General features: G+C 44.6%; 1 protein-coding gene across 2 annotated transcripts in view; it reads left to right on the top strand.

Annotated features, from left to right (window-relative positions):
* Window positions 1-21,588, top strand: part of gria3b (glutamate receptor, ionotropic, AMPA 3b) — a gene marked incomplete at both ends in the record, with an annotated part of 253,229 nt that overhangs the window by 61,459 nt on the left and 170,182 nt on the right. For both annotated transcript variants that reach the window (XM_080745968.1, XM_080745969.1), the window contains one exon: window positions 16,936-17,175. In XM_080745968.1, the coding sequence (XP_080602094.1) occupies window positions 16,936-17,175 (240 nt within the window). The remainder of the gene's footprint in view (window positions 1-16,935; window positions 17,176-21,588) is intronic.

Raw genomic sequence — 21,588 nt, forward strand, 5'->3', positions numbered from 1 at the left:
GAGAAGCACACATCACGTTTCACAGCTCCGTCAAGTTGATAGCCTTACATTAATGCGCTAGTGTTATAATCAGAACAGAACTGGGGTTCTAGACCAAGCTGGACCCAGAGTAGACGATAATGAAAAAGGGACCCGAACTCTGTGGAATCGTGGATATTATAATGACTTTCTGATCGCATGGATGTGATCCCATCGTGGTCAAAGCAACAGAGGCAAGTTAGTAACCTTCCTTGCACCAACATAACATTAACAAAACAAAACAAATGTTGTGTGTTTGCATATAAAGGTTTCATGAGACGGTGAAGCCAAAATCATATAGAATACAATTAACTTATTAATTTGTAGGCCACGTAGTCTACTGTGTGGCAGGGCGCGCAAACGGTTCGCTTGTGTTGCGCGCCCACTTTAACCTATTCACTTCTTTATACTACTACATAACATAAGTAGTAAGGATATTATTTTGTTAACTCAGGAACAGATTTCAATTGCATCTGTGATAAAGAGCAATTAAGGAAGCCCAGCACATAAAATGGGGTAATTATTATGTGCACCATGCACATACAGTATCTCATCTGCAAACACGTGTGACGTTCAATATAATATGGCCGATAAATTAATTGATTGGCCGGTAAACTATAATCCTGCCGGCCACGGTGGCCGGCCCCAAAAATGCCTAGCGGAAACCCTGGTGCTCACACGTCACACGTCACACTTTTTCCCTGCTCATATCTCCGCAACCGTTGACCCGATCCATGCCAGATTTTACACACACACTCCTTGCCTGCCAAACTACAACCTCCAAGGACCCCCGGAGCCCCAGGGACCCCCAGGTCCCTGGGGGACCCCCAGATGTAACAAATGACCAAATGTGCAAAAATGACCAAATGACCACCCCAACGGGGCTGCTCACAGGGAATTCCCGGGGACCACCGACTCCTGGTGCTCCAGAACGGATGCAAAAGTGGTGGCGCCCCCAGTGGAGGACCCCCTGCCACTGCAGCGCACATAAAATGCCGTAACTCGGGCTAGGAGCGTCCGGGAGAGCCGGGGCCGGTACCTATTCGTCCGCCAAGGCAACGCGGAGACCCCACCCCTCATTTCTCACATGGCCCTATTCTAGCGCCACCTTCAGGCCGATTTTTAAAACACATTTTTGGACACTACTCCTACAGTTTTTGCCCTAAAATCACGAATATCACTACACAGCATGTCTACACTCATGTCATCAACATGGATCAGGAAGATTTTGGAAAAACACATTTTTGCCCTATTTGTGGAGATAAGCATCTCCCGATTAGGGAGTCTTACTGGTTTGAACCTTTTTTAGAATCAAATCTGGGTTGAACGTGATTTTGTGGTGCTGCCTCTGGTGTTGTAATTGTGGACATCCTTGATGTTTTTGAAGTATTTTGTTGGGTATCTTGGTGGTGTAGTGCAAGGGTCTTCAACAGGGGGTCTGGGACCCCTAGAGGGTCCTCAGAGTCACTACACCACATATTTGTGAGTTAGAAACCTTTTTTCTCCACTTGAACCCTAGCGTCCATATTCTGAGAACTTTAGCCAAAAATTGCAAATCTACAAGCTCACAACGCATCGCGCTGCGAGGCGTTGTGATCTTGTAGATCGGCTATTGTCGTCAAAGAGGTTTGGTGTAGAGGGGAAAAAAGAGTAGACTAAGTACAGAGTAAAAGGTTATGTTTATTAGGTAATGACGGCTCAAGTGGTGAACTATCTGAAAACACACATTGACATGAATCCAAAATACACTGACGATTGTGCTGTCAAACGATGAAACTATATGGAATCTATGAACAGGTTGTGGAGGTCCCTGCTTCATCATCTCTCTCAGCTAAGGGGTCCTTGGCCTGAAAACGTTGAAGACCCCTGGTATAGAGACTATAGAGCAGGAAACAAGACGTTAACGCTGAAGGACCCCTTCAAGCAGGGACCCCTCCTCGCAACGTTGACGGGCAGGCAGCCTTTCTGGTTGAGGCCTCGTCCAATCAGGGCCTGGCATTTGAGTTAAGGGTTCTGAAGCGACGATCCCCCCATCTCTAAATGACAAGAGCTTGATGCAATCCCCCGGGGCACTTACCAGCTATCTGGATCCTTGTGACAGCCTGGCAGGCCTGATGTAGAGGAGCCAATATGGGGTGGGGGTGGGGTGGGTTGGGGATGTTCAAGAGGCTGGAGGTGTGTGTGTGTGTGTGTGTGTGTGTGTGTGTGTGTGTGTGTGTGTGTGTGTGTGTGTGTGTGTGTGTGTGTGTGTGTGTGTGTGTGTGTGTGTGTGTGTGTGTGTGTGTGTGTGTGTGTGTGTGTGTGTGTGTGTGTGTGTGTGTGTGTGTGTGTGTGAGCGATATGGAGACAAGCAGGGCTGTCGCACCAAATTCTGGGCCCTGGGTACAAGGATTCACTGTGGGCCCCCCATGAATGTTCTTCATAGGGGGAGGGGGTTTAACCCATTTAGACTGGTAATGCATTATTTTGTGCTTTAAATATTGAAAAATAGCAGATATAATTTTTGAAAAATTATGAACATTTGTGCAAGTCTCTGAAAATTTCAAATCCTTCAAAAGTTTTTTTGAAAAACCTATGTTTCTATGTCAGTGGTGCTCACACTTTTTCATGTGAAGGACCCCGAAGATGATATGTATTTGGCCACGGACCCCCATCTCAAAATATCTAGTTTCAGGAACCCCCCCAGAAGCAAAATTTGAGTTACAAATGTTCACTTAAAAAAATACACATATTCAAAGATTTGCACACATTTTCACGTCATTTTTTTCAAAAATAGCAGATCTACATCTGCTATTTTCCAATAGCTAAAGTATAAAACCTCGGGCCCCTAGTAACTCGGTCCCACTTTCCCCCCCACTTGTGACGCCACTGGAGACTAGAAACGCAGAGAGAAAGGGAAGCCGGGAGAAAAAGAAGAGAAAGGCAGACTGTGGTGCGTGAAGAAGCAGGACAGGAAAATGGCTAAAGAGATACAATCACCACTGACATTTACTGCATTTACCCCTCCCCCCTCCTCCAACACACACACATAGACACTCACACACACACACACACACACACACCCGCCAAACCACCCCGGTTTCTGGAGGGCTGTGAGCAAGACGATCGCTAGCGGCGGGGGGGGCTTACAAGAGGAAGCGGAAGCTCGAATAACTGAGCTTCAGTCGGCGGGTGAGGAGGAGTGTTGCTCGGTAACAGTTTCTTTAACCCATTTAGGGCCTAGAAATATCGAATGCTTTAACCAGTGAAAAATAGCAGATATACAAGCTCGCAGCGCGGCACCGAGTGCCGCGCTGCGAGCTTGTAGATCTGCTATTTTTTGGAAAAAGTCGTGAAAATTGTGTGCAAATCTTTGAATGTATGTATTTTCAAAGCGAATGTTTGTAACTCAAATTTTGCTTCTGGGTTGTCCCTGGAACTACATTTTTTGAGATGCAGGTCCGTGGCCAAATAAATATCATTTTCGGGGTCCTTCTCATGAACAGGTTTGAGCACCACTGACATAGTAGTCTCTCATGAACAGACTAACTGAGCTCCAGTTAAGTGAAAAGGACCTTTTCTTTGACGATGGCTGGCCAGATTGCCGACATAGAAACATAGGGTTTTTCAAAAAAACCTTAGAAGGAATCAAAAGACACTTATAGAATCGGGTCAAAATTATAATTTTCACAATAAAAAAAAAAAGGCAGATCTACAAGCTCGCAGTGCGGCACTCGGTGCCGCACTGTGAGCTTGTATATCTGCTATTTTTCAATAGTTAAAGCATAAAATAATGATACACAATGTGTGCCCCGTTCTGAATGGGTTTAAAGGAAATCGGCTCATGACATGCAGCCTAATACCGCCTGCAGCCGTAGTAGTGCTGCAGTGCATTCCAGGCCAGCTCATCTCTCATCTGATCTCAAGTGATGCATGGGAAATGTAGTGTAATGTTCCCCCCATAGCCCTGCCTGAGCTGAGTGGCCTGCTTCCAGAATGAATGGAATGAGGCCGACTGCGCTGCGCTGTGTGTTTGACCAGCGAGCTGTGGAGAGACGGGACGCATGGTTCCCCGCAGCACAGTGCACCACGTGCACGACGTGCAGGAGGCACAGGCTTATTATTATACACACTGCATGGAGGAGAGCAAGGGGAGGCAGGCAGGCAGCGATGGAGCCCAAGGTGGGGGGAGGGCAGGGAGGGAAGGGGTGAGGGGGGTGGTGGGGTCTCTCTTGTTAGAAGGGTTGCAAAGCCCTGGTCATTTTCTGCAGATGTTAAGCTTGTGTATTTAGAAAAGAATACCTCATTAAGACCGAATGTGTTGTTTGTGCGTACATGTGCAATGAAGATCATTCTGATTCCAAAGATGCAGTAGGGTCATGTGTAGGGTGACCATATATTATTCAGCCCTGAAACCGGGACTTAAAACCAGGACTTCAAACCGGGACCCTTAGAGGAAACATTCACCGTGCACGCGCACATGTATACGTACCGTACATAGGGGTTGCCTACATGTAGTGACTGACTGACTGACTGACTGACAAACAGCCTCGGTGTTGAATTCAGACACGCAATGCATTTGTTCATGTTTTCTGATTGTTTGGTGAGCATGTTTATAGGAAAAGAACATGATAAATGCCTATTCAACCACTGAAAACAGCTACTTTTATTTTAATTCTGGCAAAAACCGGGACAATTTCGTTGTGAATGTTGAAACACCGGGACATATTAGTGTTTTAGAGATATTTGTCGGACACGCAGATTGAATTCCGGGACAATCCCGGCCAAACCGGGACGTCTGGTCACCCTAGTCATCTGCCATGTTCCGGTAATGCTTTCCTCTCTGGATGGTATATGGATGGGACTTCAGTTGAATTGCAACCATGCTCTGTAATCCAATGCAAGGTGCAGTCATACAACTACCATCACACCTATGGATAATTTACTATAATACAATCCTCTGCATGCACCGTACATGTTCCCCATCACATGCACTGAGCATAATGCATTCTCCCTGCAGATTCACTGTGGATTCTAACGCGCCACGTCCAAATAATTCTCAGCATCTTGCACACTAACGCAGTGCTTTTGCTGAGCCACTGTGTTCGAGCTGCATCTCAAAAACGATTCCTCGGGGTCCCATCTTTTGGTTATCTCCCCGCATTTCCATTTTATTCTGATTAATTCCCATGTACATATTCCCTTTTTAACTCCCCATGGCAAGTTCCCCCCCACATCCTTTACATGTTTGTGTCTCTTGCTTAGGCCTTCATCTTCAGGCGGTCCACTTGCACTTCTCCCTCTGTGGGCTAAACGTACATTTCCCGCAGAAGCACGTGTTCCCGGTGAGCCTGAGAAGTAAACATGCATTATTCAAATGCAAGGCCACACACATGCACGCAAATGGAACCACCGCCAATCTGATGGCGGTCCCTCCAGACCAGAAGTAAAGTCCTGCCTTAGTTCCACCGTCCACATTTATTTCTATTTTGCTTAAGCCATTCAGAACGGGTAGACATTATGTGTATCATTATTTTATGCTTTAACTATTGAAAAATAGCAGATATACAAGCTCACAGCGCGGCACCGAGTGCCGCGCTGCGAGCTTGTAGATCTGCTATTTTTGAAAAATCGTGAAAATTAGAATTTTGACCCGATTCTATAAGTGTCTTTTGAATCCTTCTAAGATTTTTTGAAAGACCTATGTTTCTGTGTCAGCAATCTGGCCAGCCATCGTCAAAGAAAAGGTTAGTTTCACTTAACTGGAGCTCAGTTAGTCTGTTCTTGAGAGACTACTATGTCAGTGGTTCTCAAACTTTTTTCATGTGAAGGACCCTCAAACTGATATGTATTTGGCCACAGACCCCAATCTCAAAATATCTAGTTCCAGGGACCACCCAGAAGCAAAATTTGAGTTACAAACGTTAGCTTTAAAAATACTTATATTCAAAGATTTGCACACGTTTTCACAACTTTTTTCAAAAAATAGCAGATCTACAAGCTCGAGCTTGTACATCTGCTATTTTTCAATAGTTAAAGCATGAAATAATAATACACAATACTGTGTACCCGTTCTGAATGGGTTAATTACCGAGGAGGATGAGCCGAAGCAAGGGGAGCACGCGTTGCTCCGATGAGCATTTATCCCCCCTTTCCCCCCCTCCTGAACCGTGGCCACAGTTTCCCCCCGTTTGAACCGCAAAACTTTCTGCGAAACTCACAACTCCAGCTCCCGCCGATGATGTCTGCTAGCTGCAAATGGCTCCGGGCCGACAACAGCAGCACAGGAGACTGAGATTATGGGGAAACAATCAGAAAGGAGGAGGAGGAGGAGAGTCACTCAGGTAGAAAGAGGGGAAGAGAGAGAGAGAAGCCGGGAGAGAGAGAGAGAGGGAGAGAGAGAGAGCAGTGGCGTCAGTTCAGCAAAAGCTAGGGTATGGCAAAGATGGCAGTCCTCATGGAAAAGAGGCATTACATTTTGTATAACACAGTTCTATTGTGAAAATAGCAGATCTACATGCTCACAACGCCTCGCGCTGCGAGGCGTTGTGAGCATGTAGATCGGCTATTTTCACAATGTCTGGTTTTCTATGGTTTCTTGGGATGGATATGGCAGCCTGGAATGGTTGTTCAAGTGCAGCTAAACTTAGCATGTTAGTAAACGTGCCACAATTAACAATAATGCTGACCTGCGGAACCTGGGAATATACCTTTCTGTCAAGCTGGGGAGAATACAAGTGTGGAGAATATAATTATAATACCTTGTTAAAGTGACCATTTTGTTAAATTTAGCATTTGTAGTTATTTTACTGTAATTTAACAACATAATAACCAGCGCAGAAAGTAACTTTTATTTTCCCCCCTGGACCCAGGGTATGGCAGCTGCATATCCCTGCCATACCCAATTGACGCCCCTGAGAGAGAGAGAGAGAGAGACTGCCATGCTTGAAGAGCGTCTATGCTTTAGGGAACGGGCAGATGGTCGAGGGGGAAAAACGAGAGGTCGAATAGAGCAGTGAGCCTGGGATAGCGGCGTGGGGGGGGGGGGAGAGAGAGAGAGAGAGAGAGACGGAGGGGCGAAAGAGGTAGAGAGAGAAAGAGATAGAGAGAGGAAGGGGAATTAGTAGCGCATGGAGAGATATCGGTGGGCGAAGGGGAGGGGATGGGAGGCACAGATAGAGAGTGAGAGTGGAGGGAGTGGTAGGGTCAGTGCAGCATGGAAGATATGCTATCGTTAAAAGGAGGGAGAGAGGGAGTGAGAGAGGGAGTGAGAGGGGCTGGAGTCGGTGGCGTTAGTTCAGCAAAAGCTAGGGTATGGCAAAGATGGGAGTCCTCATGGAAAAGAGGCGTTACATTTTGTATAACACGGTTCTATTGTGAAAATAGCAGATCTACATGCTCACAACGCCTCGCGCTGCGAGGCGTTGTGAGCATGTAGATTGGCTATTTTCGAGTTTTGTCCGTTTTTTACACAGGTTTCTGCGGTTTCTTGGGCTGGATATGGCAGCCCAGAACGGTTGTTCAAGTGCAGCAAAACTTAGCATGTTAGTAAACGTGCCACAATTAACAATAATGCATTGCACCTGTGCAGCTGACTTGCGGAACCTGGGAATATACCATTTTGTGAAGATGGGGAGAATAAAAGTGTGGAGAATATAATTATAGTACCTTGTTATAGTGACCATTTTGTTAAATTTTGCATTTTTTTTATTTGCACTTTTATTTTCCCCCCTGGACCCAGGGTATGGCAGCTGCATACCCCTGCCATACCCAATTGACGCCCCTGGCTCGAGTGAGATGGGAGCACAAGAGCAGAATGGGGCGGGGGGGTGGTAAGGGAAGGAGACATATCTCTTATTGAAGTCTGAGCTTGTTCAAAGCTCAACCTAATAAGCAGCGGACGGCCGAGTGGAGCGGTGAGGGAGAGAGAGAGAGAGAGAGAGAGGGAAGCAGGGCGCCAGAACCGCTTTCTCCCTTGGGAGAGCGGTTCGGTTTTGGCTCTGGTCCAAATGAAGCAGGAACGGAGAGGAACTGGGCTTCGCACATTGCTCTGTCTCTGATTCAGAACCCGGAGAATGCACCATTCACCCGCAAAACAAACACTTAACTAAACCGGGGTTCATTTGTTGTATGCAACTTTCAAGAGGCTGTGTGTGCGCGTAGGTGCGTGTATCCATGTTTAACAGCTTTTGGATTATTTATTTTTAGAGCCTGTTTGATGCCAGGATTTTGGAGTGTCCTGGATAACCGAAAACATAAATAAGTAATTATAATACATGGGAAGATTTGATAACAGTTTATAATTGTCATTTAACTAGAATGTATTTTTATTTGAACACTTAATCCCTATTCCAAAATGTTCAAAAGTATTATCGTGGGCTCGCCTGGAAGGCGAGCACACGTATGTTATCTTCATTATTTATTTCTATACTATACTATACTAGTCAGTATCCTCAAAACTTTGGCGCGATTCATCTCCTAAATGCTTACACCTTTCAACACCATTCAAATTTTTATGTGTTCAGCTTACTGAGGACAAGTGTGCTTGTACTTTTGGTTTTGAAATGTTTTGTAGTATAAATATAAAAAAATAAAAATGTTTAACTTTAAGCACCCAATGCATTTCCAATGGGTTTACAGAGTGGAGAGAAGGATAATAGACCCATGTTTATGTTAAGGCGCTGTGGCTGCAGTGTTCACACTTCAGATATGCTATCTATATCATTGCGTTCACACAGGTCTGCTCTCTGATTTGATCCAAATGTCTAAGCTGTGTGATGTATAAAACTATAGTTATAGTTAAAACTATAAATAAATGTCCCTCTCCACTCTACTGATTACACAGCTGTGATCAAGAATCAAGTCCGGGCGATGGGATGTAAATCCCATAGCCATATATCCTAGAGCCCGCAGGGACAGTCAGCCATATTAGTGGTTGTTGTTGGTTGTCAGGGAGATATCAAAACCAATGCATTTCCAAGTCAGATCCACAAACACAATAAAAGCCATGCTCCACTCCTCAGTCTGGAGTGGCCACATAGAAGAACGCCTTGGTTATAGACACTAGCCCTTACCCGTTCAAAGATATGAGCTCCCAAATGATGTGCAGTGTGTGGGTTATGGGATGTGCACTGTGCACACAGTATATGAGGGATGGAAAGTAACTTTAACTGGTGCTTGCATGATGTAGGAGCATCAATGTAAGAAACCCGTTTCTTTTAATGGCTCCAGAGATACTGCCCCCCCCCCCCCCCCTCCCCCCGCCCGCCCGCCTGCCCGCCTGCACACACACACACTCCCCCTTTGTGTGTGATTGTGCATGGCCTGAACAACAGCGCCCCTCCCTTAACATGTGTGGTCACAAAAGGTACTGTAGGCTAAATAGATATAGATACACCATAAAAATGCTATTATACAGCATACTATTTGTGAAAGTGACAAACGGGCTTCACAGTTATGTCAGGTGTGTTCATATGCTGATGGTGATGCGATTTCAGATCAATTGCTCCAGCCACCGAGGAGAAACGCTGAGACAGACACTCAGACATTCGCTAAATTATATGTTAGATAGTGGAGGACAGATGTGATCTGGGATTGTTAGCCTACAGTATATGCACTCAATATACTCCACTACAGTTGGAGTCCATTTGACAGTTGCTGGTTCCCAAACACAGAATCAAAAATGTAGATCTAGAACACATAGAATATGTACAGTACAGTAAGGTTCAGTAGAGTACAGTAAAGTACAGTAAGGTACAGAAAGGTACAGTACAGAAAGGTACAGTAGAGTACAGTACAGTAAGGTACAGTAAAGTACAATACAGTACAGTAAGGTACAGTAGAGTACAGTAAAGTACAATAAAGTACAGTAAAGTAGAATAAAGTACAGTAAGGTACAGTGGAGTACAGTAAAGTACAGTAGAGTACAGTAAAGTACAGTATAGTAAGGTACAGTAGAGTACAGTACAGTAAGGTACAGTACAGTACGGTACAGTAGAGTACAGTATAGTATAGTACAGTAAGGTACAGTACAGTACAGTAAGGTACAGTAGAGTACAGTACAGTAAGGTACAGTAGAGTACAGTAAAGTACAGTAAGTTACAGTAGAATACAGTAAAGTACAGTACAGTAGAGTACAGTAAAGTACAGTAAGTTACAGTACAGTACAGTACAGTACAGTACAGTACAGTAAGGTGCAGTACAGTATAGTAAGGTACAGTACAATACTGTAAGGTACTGTACCTTACAGTACCTTAAAGTATCCTATTTGTTGGGTTGGAATCGAGCCCACACTGTTTCGAAGGAACAGTATTTCTAATTATTATTATTATTTACAACTTTTGAGCATTTTCACCATGAATTACATGCCCAAAATATATCGATGGAAAGATTGAGCATCTGCTGCATAAGGTCCGCCGATACCGATAATTGAATGTCTCAAGACAGATTCTGCTAGCGGAAGAATCTGTCAGCAGTCAGCACCGCTGTCGTAAACACCGTCGGCGTGAGCGTCTGGGAAACCGGGGATTTCCCCGCTGGGCCGCTAGGGGGAGTCCGGCGAGCGGGCCGCTGCAGGTCACTGCAGTGTTTCAATTGAAACGGGCCTCGGCCGTCAATGCGAATGATCGTCGTCCATCAGAAACCCCCATTGGGGCCCCCTTTCTGTAACGTGCTAGTTCTGCCTATGTCCTGTTGCCAGGGGGGACTCCGACTGCCAGTAAATCTCAGTCCAAATAAATGACGCTCATATGTGAATGACACTCTATCGGAAGCCCCCCTCAATGGGCCCCCACTATCACGCTGTTCCTGTGAGCTGTGACGCTGCACACCGATTGGCTTCACTTTGTAATACGAGCTAGGCGCGCGGTTTAGTTGTTGGATGGACTATCAAAACAAGTTGTTATTAGTTAGAATACATCACAGAGCCTTTCAAACGAGAGAGCATTTGTGAGTAAAGTTGGCAAGTTGTTCAACCACTAATTAACAAGAATGCACGCTCATTTTAAGATGGCAACAACAAACATGGACGCAACACTGGTCTGTCGCATCCTATGGTCGCATCCAGTCAGATGAAACATGTCATGTGGACAGCTGGACACGTTAAAACGTTACCTTGAATGGAATATATCTGAGGAGCAATTATGTCAACTTCCCCAAAAGGCTGTCCTGTCTTATTAAACCAGACGCTGGGACAGCATCCACTGCTTGTATTGTATCCACAATATAACTTGTGAGTATCCTAATTTATTACCTTAACATGTCACGCCAATGCGCAAATGGTAATGTGGGTAGCCTACAGTAATTAATGTACAGTATTTGTGCAAGTTGGCCCTACATTTGTGGATAGCCTATGCATTATGTTCAAACAGTTCAATCCAAAACATAATGCTTATAGTCCAGTAATTTTAGGCCAAAATTAGGCTAAACCTAAAACAAATTGCAATAGTAGCAAACTCAACTGATTCTGTATCCTCATTATATCCTTAGTGAGAGAAAAAAAGTCCCAAGGAATCCCATCAGGGCAAAGTTTTGAAAACGACCTACCTACCTTCACTTACTATACACTATAATATAAAGGAAAAAATGACTCCCAAAAAAATCTGCTTTAAGTGGGATGTGAGGGATCAAACTAGGGGTTTTTAATTATTCGGAATCCATTGCAAGCATTTGTTTTGCACGAAAAACATTCATTGGGCAAGAAATGGCCACTCAAAATGATGGTTTAGTGATGAGTCATCAATTTTCACAGTCTTTTGGGGTCCGTTTTTAGTGTGGCGTTGGAACCGTTCATTTTGAGGAGGGGGTGCTCAAGTGAAAAATTGACAATTAATTAATAAATAATGCTCAATTTTGACAATTAATTAATAAATAATGCTCAAAATGTTTTAGCTCGCGCGCTACGCGCGCTCGCATAGGGCCGGTCTGATGCAAATCCCAGGGCTGAAAATTCCTCCCACACCGAGCCTGGTCGTAAACATGTAGTGTTGGAATAATCACAGAGAGGAAGTGGACTCAGAAAGGGGAGGAGCCAGCACAAGTTCATGTCTCTAAACCAGTGGTTCTCAATCTTTTCAGGCCGTGACCCCCAAAATAATTGAATAATAATATTTGAACTGGGGACCCCCCACCCTGCACAAGCACTTGGAATTGTAGGAGTTGGCATTACATTTAGTTTGACTCGATCTATTCCATAGATCTGCTATTTTCACAATTTCTGCCTCTAACATTTGACAATTTTACCAATGTTTGACCAGAGGTACAAAAAAGGTCCTTAAATTGTCACTTTAGAAATGTGCAGATACCCTGTATAGTACTTATACAGTATGTTGGTCTGTTTACTGTTGAGTGAGAAAACAATGTTAACATTTAGCTAAACCTCTGGGGACCCCACAAAATAATTTGGGGACCCCTCTGGGGGTCCCGACCCACAGGTTGAGAACCACTGCTATAAACTAGAAAGGCTGCCGATAATCACAATAATGACCGATATATATATATCGGCCAGACTGGTATATCGTCCAGGCTGTGAATGCAGGTTTGCGTGCGTGTGTGTGTGTGTGTGAGCCAGCCAAGCATGGATATGTCTAGCTCTCCCAGCTCAGCAGCTGGGCCAGCGTGTCTGCGGTGGGACAGATAGGGGCAGGGAATGGAATTAAACAGTCCAAGATGAGGGAGGAAGAGAGAGAGCCCGGGTCCCTTGATGTGTCATTTACACAGCGGCCAGCCTCTCACAGAGGGAGAGTGCTCTCTCATGCTTCTCATGTCCTCCTTCTGAGTGGTCAGGGAGGTTACAGCGTACTTGAGGACTCCTCACTGCATTTACATAGCACTGCCGCCCGGCCAGAAAACCTTGTATCTCCATAATTATCAACTTGTTTTTTGTAGGTTTTTGTTTCGTTTTTTTTTCACAATTGAATGCCGTATACTTCATCATCAGGGACGTGCAGAGAATGTTAGAGAGGCAGGGGTTGACATTTCTATAAGGGCATTTTAGAGAAAATATCGAAAATAGCAGACCTCCAAGCTCAGGTCTGCTATTTTCGGTGCTTGATTTCTACACGGAGAGGGTAATTCTTTCAACATAAGACGCTGCATTCAAGTTCAAGAGCGTTTGGACAAGGCAATTCTCTTTCATGCCGCCTTCAGGTATGGCATGGAAAGAGGACATTTGCATTACTTTCACCATAGTAAAAACTGCATTTATGATGTGGAAAGGGCACTATTTACAGATGGATAAAAGGGCAGGGGGCTCAAGCCCCTTTGATTTCTATGTGTGCACTGTGCACGTGCCTGTTCGGCATACTACAGTGGCAGCAGCAACAAAGATAGCCAACCTACAGTACAAGCGCACAACATAATCTGAATTGTCTTTTAAGTGAGTGAAAGAAAGTCTGTCCATTGGTTTTATAACTATTCATGAAACCTTTTAACAAGAGCTTGCGACTAAACAATAACTACATTGGAGCCATTTGGAACACACAGGTTCATGTGAACATTTTCTGAAAAGTAACAGTTGTGGACATACAAGGTTTCCGAACCGCCAGCGACAATATACAGAAAATAGATCTGGGGAATTCAACATTGGCAAAAGAAAAAGGTACATTTTCTCAATCGTTTGTTTGTTTGTGCGAGCCTGTGAGTGTGTGAGAGAGAGAGAGAGATCCTGTCTTCCCAAGCCATCAATTGGAGAGTGCGGGATAAGAAGTGTCGTGTTGATGAATTGGATCCAGACTTAAACCCATTCAGAACGGGTACACATTATGTGTATCTTTATTTTATGCTTTAACTATTGAAAAACAGCAGATATACAAGCTCACAGCGCGGCACCGAGTGCCGCGCTGCGAGCTTGTAGATCTGCCATTTTTGAAAAATCGTGAAAATTCGAATTTTGACCCGATTCTATAAGTGTCTTTTGAATCCGAAGATTTTTTTGAAAAACCAATGTTTCCATGTCAGCAGTCTGGCCGGCCATCGTCAAAGAAAAGGTCCTTTTCACTTAAATGGAGCACTGTTAGTCTGTTCTCGAGAGACTACTATGTCAGTGGTTCTCAAACCTTTTCATGTGAAGGACGCTCAAAATGATATTTATTTGGCCACGGACCCCCGTCTCAAAATATCTAGTTCCAGGGACCACCCAGAAGCAAAATTTGAGTTACAAATGTTCGCTTTGAAAATACATATATTCAAAGATTTGCACAAATTTTCCTGACTTTTTCAAAAATAGCAGATCTACAAGCTCGCAGCGCGGCACTCGGTGCCGCGCTGTGAGCTTGTATATCTGCTATTTTTCACTGGTTAAAGCATTCAATAATTCTAGGCCCTAAATGGGTTAATGTCCTCAGAGCATCTCGCGGCACGGAAAGCCCACTGTCTTGTCTGCTTCTCACGGCACCGTGTGGCTTCAAAGCGCCGCACGTGTTGTTCTGTTAACGATGCTGAGATGGCACGAGAGGACACTGAATGACTGGCTGGCTGGCTGGCTGGCTGACTGACCTTCCCCCAGCTGCTTTGCTTCTGGGTTCGTCCAGATGTTTGGGAGATATGGTCTGAGAGCTTGCTCAGCCAATGGGAACGATTGCAGAGTCAGGGAGAACACGCGAATGGGTGCAAAAAAAAAGGAAAAAAGTGTTGTGCTTCTATAACCATACTTGTATGGACCATAATGTCCCCCCCACACAAGTATTGTAGCCTACAGTACTGTATGTGAAAAATAGACATTGTGAGGACCATTTCCCTAGAGAGAAATGCTGGTTTTATGGTTAAAAGAATATATATATATAGGTTTAGAATATATATATATAGGTTTAGAATAATGGCACACTGATTGCACTGTTTTAAAGTTAACCGAGGGTTGAGTTTTTGCCATATTTATACTTGTGTCAAGCACCGGAAAAGCCGATCTACAAGCTCACAACGCTCGTAGATGTCTACAAGCGCTGCGGCGCGTTGTGTGAGCTTGTAGATGTAGATCTGCTAGTTTCCAGCTACTTTTCAGCTATTGTCTGCTATTTTCAATGCCGTTCCTCTCAAGTATAGGGGGGGGGGGGGGGGGGGGGGGGGTGTGTGTGTGTGTGTGTGTGTGTGTGTGTGTGTGTGTGTGTGTGTGTGTGTGTGTGTGTGTGTGTGTGTGTGTGTGTGTGTGTGTGTGTGTGTGTGTGTGTGTGTGTGTGTGTGTGTGTGTGTGTGTGTGTGTGTGTGTGTGTGTGGTTACATTTGTGAGTTGGTTTACTGTTTAATAGCTTCTGACTGCGAGGAATGTGTCCTGCCTGACCGTTGTTTCTGTCACACCAGAGTTCATGACAGATACACAAATAAATGCTGCTGAATAAATGTCATCAGATGCAAATGGCCAGGCTGATAAAGACTAATGCACGTATTACTGGCCAACTCATTCCACTAAATTGGCTGTTATAGATTTCCCCTCAGTGTACCGAGCAAATTTCAATTTTCTTTTTACATGCGCTCTGTGTGTACTCGCATGTGTTTGTGTTTGTACAGTTGAGTGTGTGCATGCATGTACAGTACATGTGTGCCTGTGTTTCTGTGTATGCGCTGTTGTACCACACACACACACACACACACACACACACACACACACACACACACACACACACACACACACACACACACACACACACACACACACACACACACACACACACACGCACGCAGACAGACAACTGTTTAGTGTCTCACGTCCCCATACCGCAGTGTTCCATGTCGCTTCACCACAGTGAGAGACATCAGCTTGGCGCCCCAGAGCATTAGAGATTCGTATACAACGGCAGTATCTATTTTTCTGCACATCTGCTACATTCTAACATAACGTCTGACTTCTGTTTAACTATTAGAAAATAGCAGATATACAAGCTCATAGCGCGGCACCGAGTGCTGCTCTGCAAGCTTGTATATTTGCTATTTTTGTAAAATCTTGAAAATGAGTGCAAATCTTTGAACATATATATTTTTTAAAGCACACATTTGTAACGCAAATCCTTCTTTCTCTTGGTCCATGGAACTAAATATTTTCAAATGGTGGTCCGTGGTCAAATACATCTACATTTACAGACATGAAAACGTTTGAGAACCACTGACAGAGAAACATAGATTTTTCAGAAAACTTAGGATCTAGGAGACTTTTTGGAGCTGTGTGGAACACAAGCTCCCTATACGTGGCGGTGTGTGTGGGTCTGTCTGTCTGTCTGTCTGTCTGTCTCCGTGTCTGTATGTAGCCTGCAGTAACCTTTTCTGACCACATGTTAAGGGAGGGGCGCTGTTGCACACACACACACACACACACACACACACACACACACACACACACACACACACACACACACACACACACACACACACACACACACACACACACATACACAACATACACATACACACAGCTCCACTTCGAACAGAGGTTCGATTTTTTTCAGGTCTAAATGGGTTAAACGCTCTCTCGCCCCCCTCCCGGATTGGACGATACAAAAATGTCATGTCACGATAATTGTGACCAAAATAATCACGATTTACGATATTATCGCGATAAACAAAATATGGCTGATACCCTTAAAATGCCACTTTTATAAACTACTTGCATCACTTGCATCCATATTCTGGGGCAAAGAGATTTGGTATAGTGAAAAGAAAAAACTGTATCAAGTATGTTTACAGTTGCGTTTTACCAATTGTAGAGGGTTTAAGTGGATCAAAGGTGAATTGATCCCAGCGTATGACGGAGGTCAATTTCACGATATATTTAAATCTCTGCGATACGATTATTGTGAGCGTTTTTTTATCACGATAAACGATAATAACGATTATCATCCCATCCCTCCCTGTCAAGGGCCATCTTCGGCTTCTACGACAAGAATTTCATACAACAACGTCTGACTTCTGTTTTAACGCCTCCCTCCCTCCCTCTCTCTCTCTCTCTGTCCACAGTCTGCTCCCAGTTCTCCCGTGGCGTCTACGCCATCTTCGGCTTCTACGACAAGAAGTCCATGAACACGCTGACGTCCTTCTGCGGCGCGCTGCACACCTCCTTCGTCACGCCCAGCTACCCCACCGACAACGAGGTGCAGTTCGTCATCCAGATGCGGCCCGCCCTGCGGGGCGCCGTGCTCAGCCTGCTCTCCCACTACAAGTGGCAGAAGTTTGTCTACCTCTACGACACCGACCGAGGTAAGGTGACCGCCACGCTCCTCCTCACCCCCTGCCCCGGGACCCCCGTCAACATGTCCGTACAAGGACAAATCATCCATCCATCCATCCATCCATACTGGGTGTATACCGAGGCGTTCCCAAGCCAGTGTGGAGATATAATCCTTCCATCTGGTCTTTGGTCTGCCATGGGGTCTCCTTCTAGTGGGACGTGCATTGAGGACCTTTCTAGGAAGATGTCCGTATACTAGATGCCCGAATCACCTAAGCTGACTCCCTTCCAAGTGAAGGAGCAGCGGTTCTACTCCAAAAGTCTCTCTCGGGTGATTGAACTTCTCACCCTATCTCCCTACCTAAGGGAGATACCAGCCACATGTCTGAGAAAACTCATTTTGTCCCCTTGTACCCGAGACCTTATACTTTCGGTCATGACCCACACTTCATGACCGTGGCAAAGACTTAATTGGGCTTTTCCGTGGCAAATTTTAGATGTATTTTTTACACACATTTATAATGTTCTTATTTTCATCACAAGACCCAATTACTACTGTATATTCATTATCAGAATATGTATGACACTTTACTACGACACTATGGCACATTAGGAGTCCGACTGGTACTAGTGGTTCACAGATGTTTCATTTGCAATGACCCCCTTAACTATTGAGCGTATACAAACGGGTCCATTCGGTTCCATTTGAACACTCCCGTTATGGCCAAGCTCGGGGCATGCTCTGTATGTGTTGCTGGTAATCTTATTGTACACACGTTTTGTATGTCCATAGCAAAAATGGAAATTTGACAAAAATGTCAACCGCAAGCCAGCAATGGCGATGACCCCTGCCGGGGTGTGGATGTTTTGGTTTTACGGCTTCAATTAACAAGAAAAGGCCCCCGGAGAGTGCTATGCGGGAGCCTAATAATAGCATCCGCATGAGGAGGAGCTCACATGAATATTTATTGAGAGGGTCCTGGAAGTTAGTACTTATTTAATCCTAAAAGTTGGTGTAAGTTTGAAATGCACGGAGGGTAGACTCAATCGAGGAGAGGAGAGAGAGAGAGAGAGAGTGTGAAACTGAAAATAATTAGACTTTTAGGGCTCCGAAATTGCACACCTTGTGCGATATATAACCTTTAAGAGTCTTGTAACGGTAATGCTTCGGGTTAATCTCCTGTTTAATCATGGTGTTGATATTGGCTCGTCTCTCCTATGAAATGAGGTATGTCCCGGCTGCCGCTCTCTGCTAAAATGGTTCTCCTCAGAAAATCCTCAGCCTCAGCCTCCGCCGTGGGGTTTGCTCATTGTGTCGCCCCAATAAAGGTTTTGTATAGTTTCCCAGATTGCACGGCGCCGTCGAACAATAGACGCGGGGTTTAATATGGCATCGTAAGGCCTGTTTGACACAATGTCAACACGGCCAAGCGATCGTCGCCGCAATTTCGAATGTCAGACAAGGAAATTAGCTTATTATCGCACAATGGAATAACCGCACACACACCCACCCCCTAGTACTGTAGCTCTGAATTAGGATAAAGAGCACCTAGGTAAACGCACCGTCTGGGGCAGAGTCTGACAGACGGACACATTGTGCCTCGTTTCTTTGAGAAGCGACACTTGTGTGAGGATGCAAGATGTAATGTGTCCATTCCAGCCATGTTGAATAGAGCAGTGGTTCTCAACCTTTTCAGGCCGCAACCCCCAAAATAACTAGACCAGGTCAACCTGGTTGTGCCAGACCCCGGTTCTGCCAACCCCCTGTCTGTCATCATCATTTATGACATCATGCCTTTTGTAGGCATGTCATCATCATGTCATCATCATATATACCCTTTATATAGAAAAGGGACAGACCGACATTTGCTTATGTAGGCCTACCCATTTCATGGGTCTGGCAATAATAGGCTATTTAAGCTTACTATGGCGACGGCAGATGACAACGGCAACCGGAAATGATCAGCACTCGATAGATCAACCTGCTGCCGTAGCAGCCGTATGTACTGCGCCAGAACTGCAGAAGGGCCTTTTCCACGTTGCGCCTAATGTCTGCTCCATAGACGCGTCGCCATGGGAACCACTGAATGCCATGGGCGTTCAGTGAAAGAGATGTGAAAGAGATGGGATCTACATGCTCACAACGCCTCGCGTGTGAGCATGTAGATTTGCTATTTTCACAGTTTCTGGCTTTAATATTTGACAATTTGGCCAATGTTTAATTTGTCATTTTAGAGGTATTAAAAAGTCCTTAAATTGTCACTTTAGAAATGTGCACATACCCTCTATACACTTGACCCCCCAAAATAATTTGGGGACCCTCCAAACCACAGGTTGAGAACCACTGGAATAGAGCAGCTCAAAGGTTCTTGTGTTTATTTGCTTATTATGGAAAGGTTGCTGACCTGAAGGTAAGCAAACCTGGCTCCCAGTCCCCTGCACTAGAAGCTGTTCTGTGACTGACTGGGACTCTGGCAATGTACCTCTCAATTATTGCTCTCTCCCTCTCTCTCTCTCTCCGTCTGGGTGGATATAAAGTGCGCTTTAGTGCAGACTAGTTGTCCCGGTGTCTCTGGGTCCCCCCAGGCCTCTGCAGGGTCCGGGGCTGAGAGCCTAGCTTAATCCTCTATGCAGCCTGCAGATAATGTGTGGTTAATTAGGGTCAGTCTGAGTGGAGGCACTCGCTGCAATTCCCCCCTGCGGTCCCTAGCAACCACCACCACCACCAGGTCCTTCAGTAGCAGCACCACCTCCCAGCAACCACCAGACCCCCTTCTGTCCCTCTGTCTGTCTGCCCCCCCCGGCCATCCCCTCCCTGTCCCTGGACTGTGTGGCAGCCAGGCCATTCTGGAAGCACAGCCAAAGAAAAATAAATGAAATTCTCTTAACCCCAAAATTCAAATATTTTCCAGAAAGTGAATCAATAGTAGTAAAAAAAATCGCTTTCTGAGGCAGTCCCTCTTTTGGTGCCATGGCATTGGTCCGAAATCTCATTGTTCCTACATCCCATTAGTCAGAATCTAGTGATGTTAACCTGGTGAAAAATATTATGCCTAAACCTAACCCTAATCCTAACCCTAACCTCAGTAAAACTATGCCTAAACCTAAACCTAACCCTAACCTCAGTAAAACTATGCCTAAACCTAACCCTAAAACCTAAACCTAACTAAATTCGGACTAATGAGATGTAGGACTAATGAGATTTTGGATTTATGGGCAGTCCCCCTTTCGGATGCGTTGTGAGCTTATAGAATATAGATTGTCTGTTTTCACTATATTTGAAATATGGCTTCAAAAGAACAATATTTATTTATACAGAGAGGAGTTGTCGCATTCACATCACTGTTGGCTAGATGCCTTATCCTATTTAACTGGAAAGTTAAATAGGATATAATCCACTGTCCGTCGCACAAACAGTGGATTATAGATCTTATTCAGATTATCAAGGCGGAGAAAATAGAAGTACTCTCAATGGCCCCACAGGGAGATTCCACAAAACATGGGATCCAATCATACATTTTGTTAACAACTTGCCTGGGCTTGAACCATAAATATACCAGTACCTAAGGTCTGTCCTCCTTTTAATATACCACACACTGTTTTATTATTGTATTAATGTCTATAATTATTGTCTGTAATGTGATCGGTGTCAATGCACAGCCATAGAAAAAAAGAAAATTTTGTTAATATGTTTCGCTTCCAAAATTCAATGTTTTAAATGTAAATTTAAATGTTTTCCAGAAAGCCAGTCAATAGTAGTGAAAATTAGCCGATCTACAAGCTCACAACGCATCACTTTGTGAAGCCTTGTGAGCTTATAGATCGTCTGTTTTCACTATATTTATAAGTGGTTAATTCATGCTTTACTTTTCTTCTTCCAAGAAATGTGGTCAATATTTGTCTGGGAAATGTAGTTCGGAGGGAAAGAACACTTCAGTATCCAAAAATACAAATACTAGATGGATAGATAGATAGATACCTTTATTATCCCAAGGGGGAAAATCAGTCGCCCAGAGGCTGCATAGCAGTTTAAAGTTACAAAGTTACAGAGAAGTATGAAAAAAAAAAAAAAATACTGTTGTGTACGGTGAAAAGATCAAGGCACAAAAAAGGAAGAAAAGTGTCGAAAAGTATAACGTACAATACTCAAGTAAGTTCTGTCCTCCACACTCTGCTGGGAATTGGAAAAGCAATGACAGAGCAGTCAAAAAGTACAGACATACCGTCCTTGTCAGCCAGGGAGTGATGGAGAGAGGAAAGAAAGGGTGGATGCAGAGAATGGAAGAAAAGAAAAAGAATGAGATAGGACAAAGCAAAGGAAAGAAAAATTGAGCTGGGGGGGAAAAAAAACATGAAATGACTTTATCACTCCAGCGTTGGCGGTCCCAGGTATGATTGACCGGCTCTCTCTCTCTACCTCGCTGTGCGCTGCGCACGTGGCC

The sequence above is a fragment of the Nannobrachium achirus genome, assembly GCF_963921795.1.
Source record: "Nannobrachium achirus genome assembly, chromosome: 17".
Classification (NCBI taxonomy): Eukaryota; Metazoa; Chordata; class Actinopteri; order Myctophiformes; family Myctophidae; genus Nannobrachium; species Nannobrachium achirus.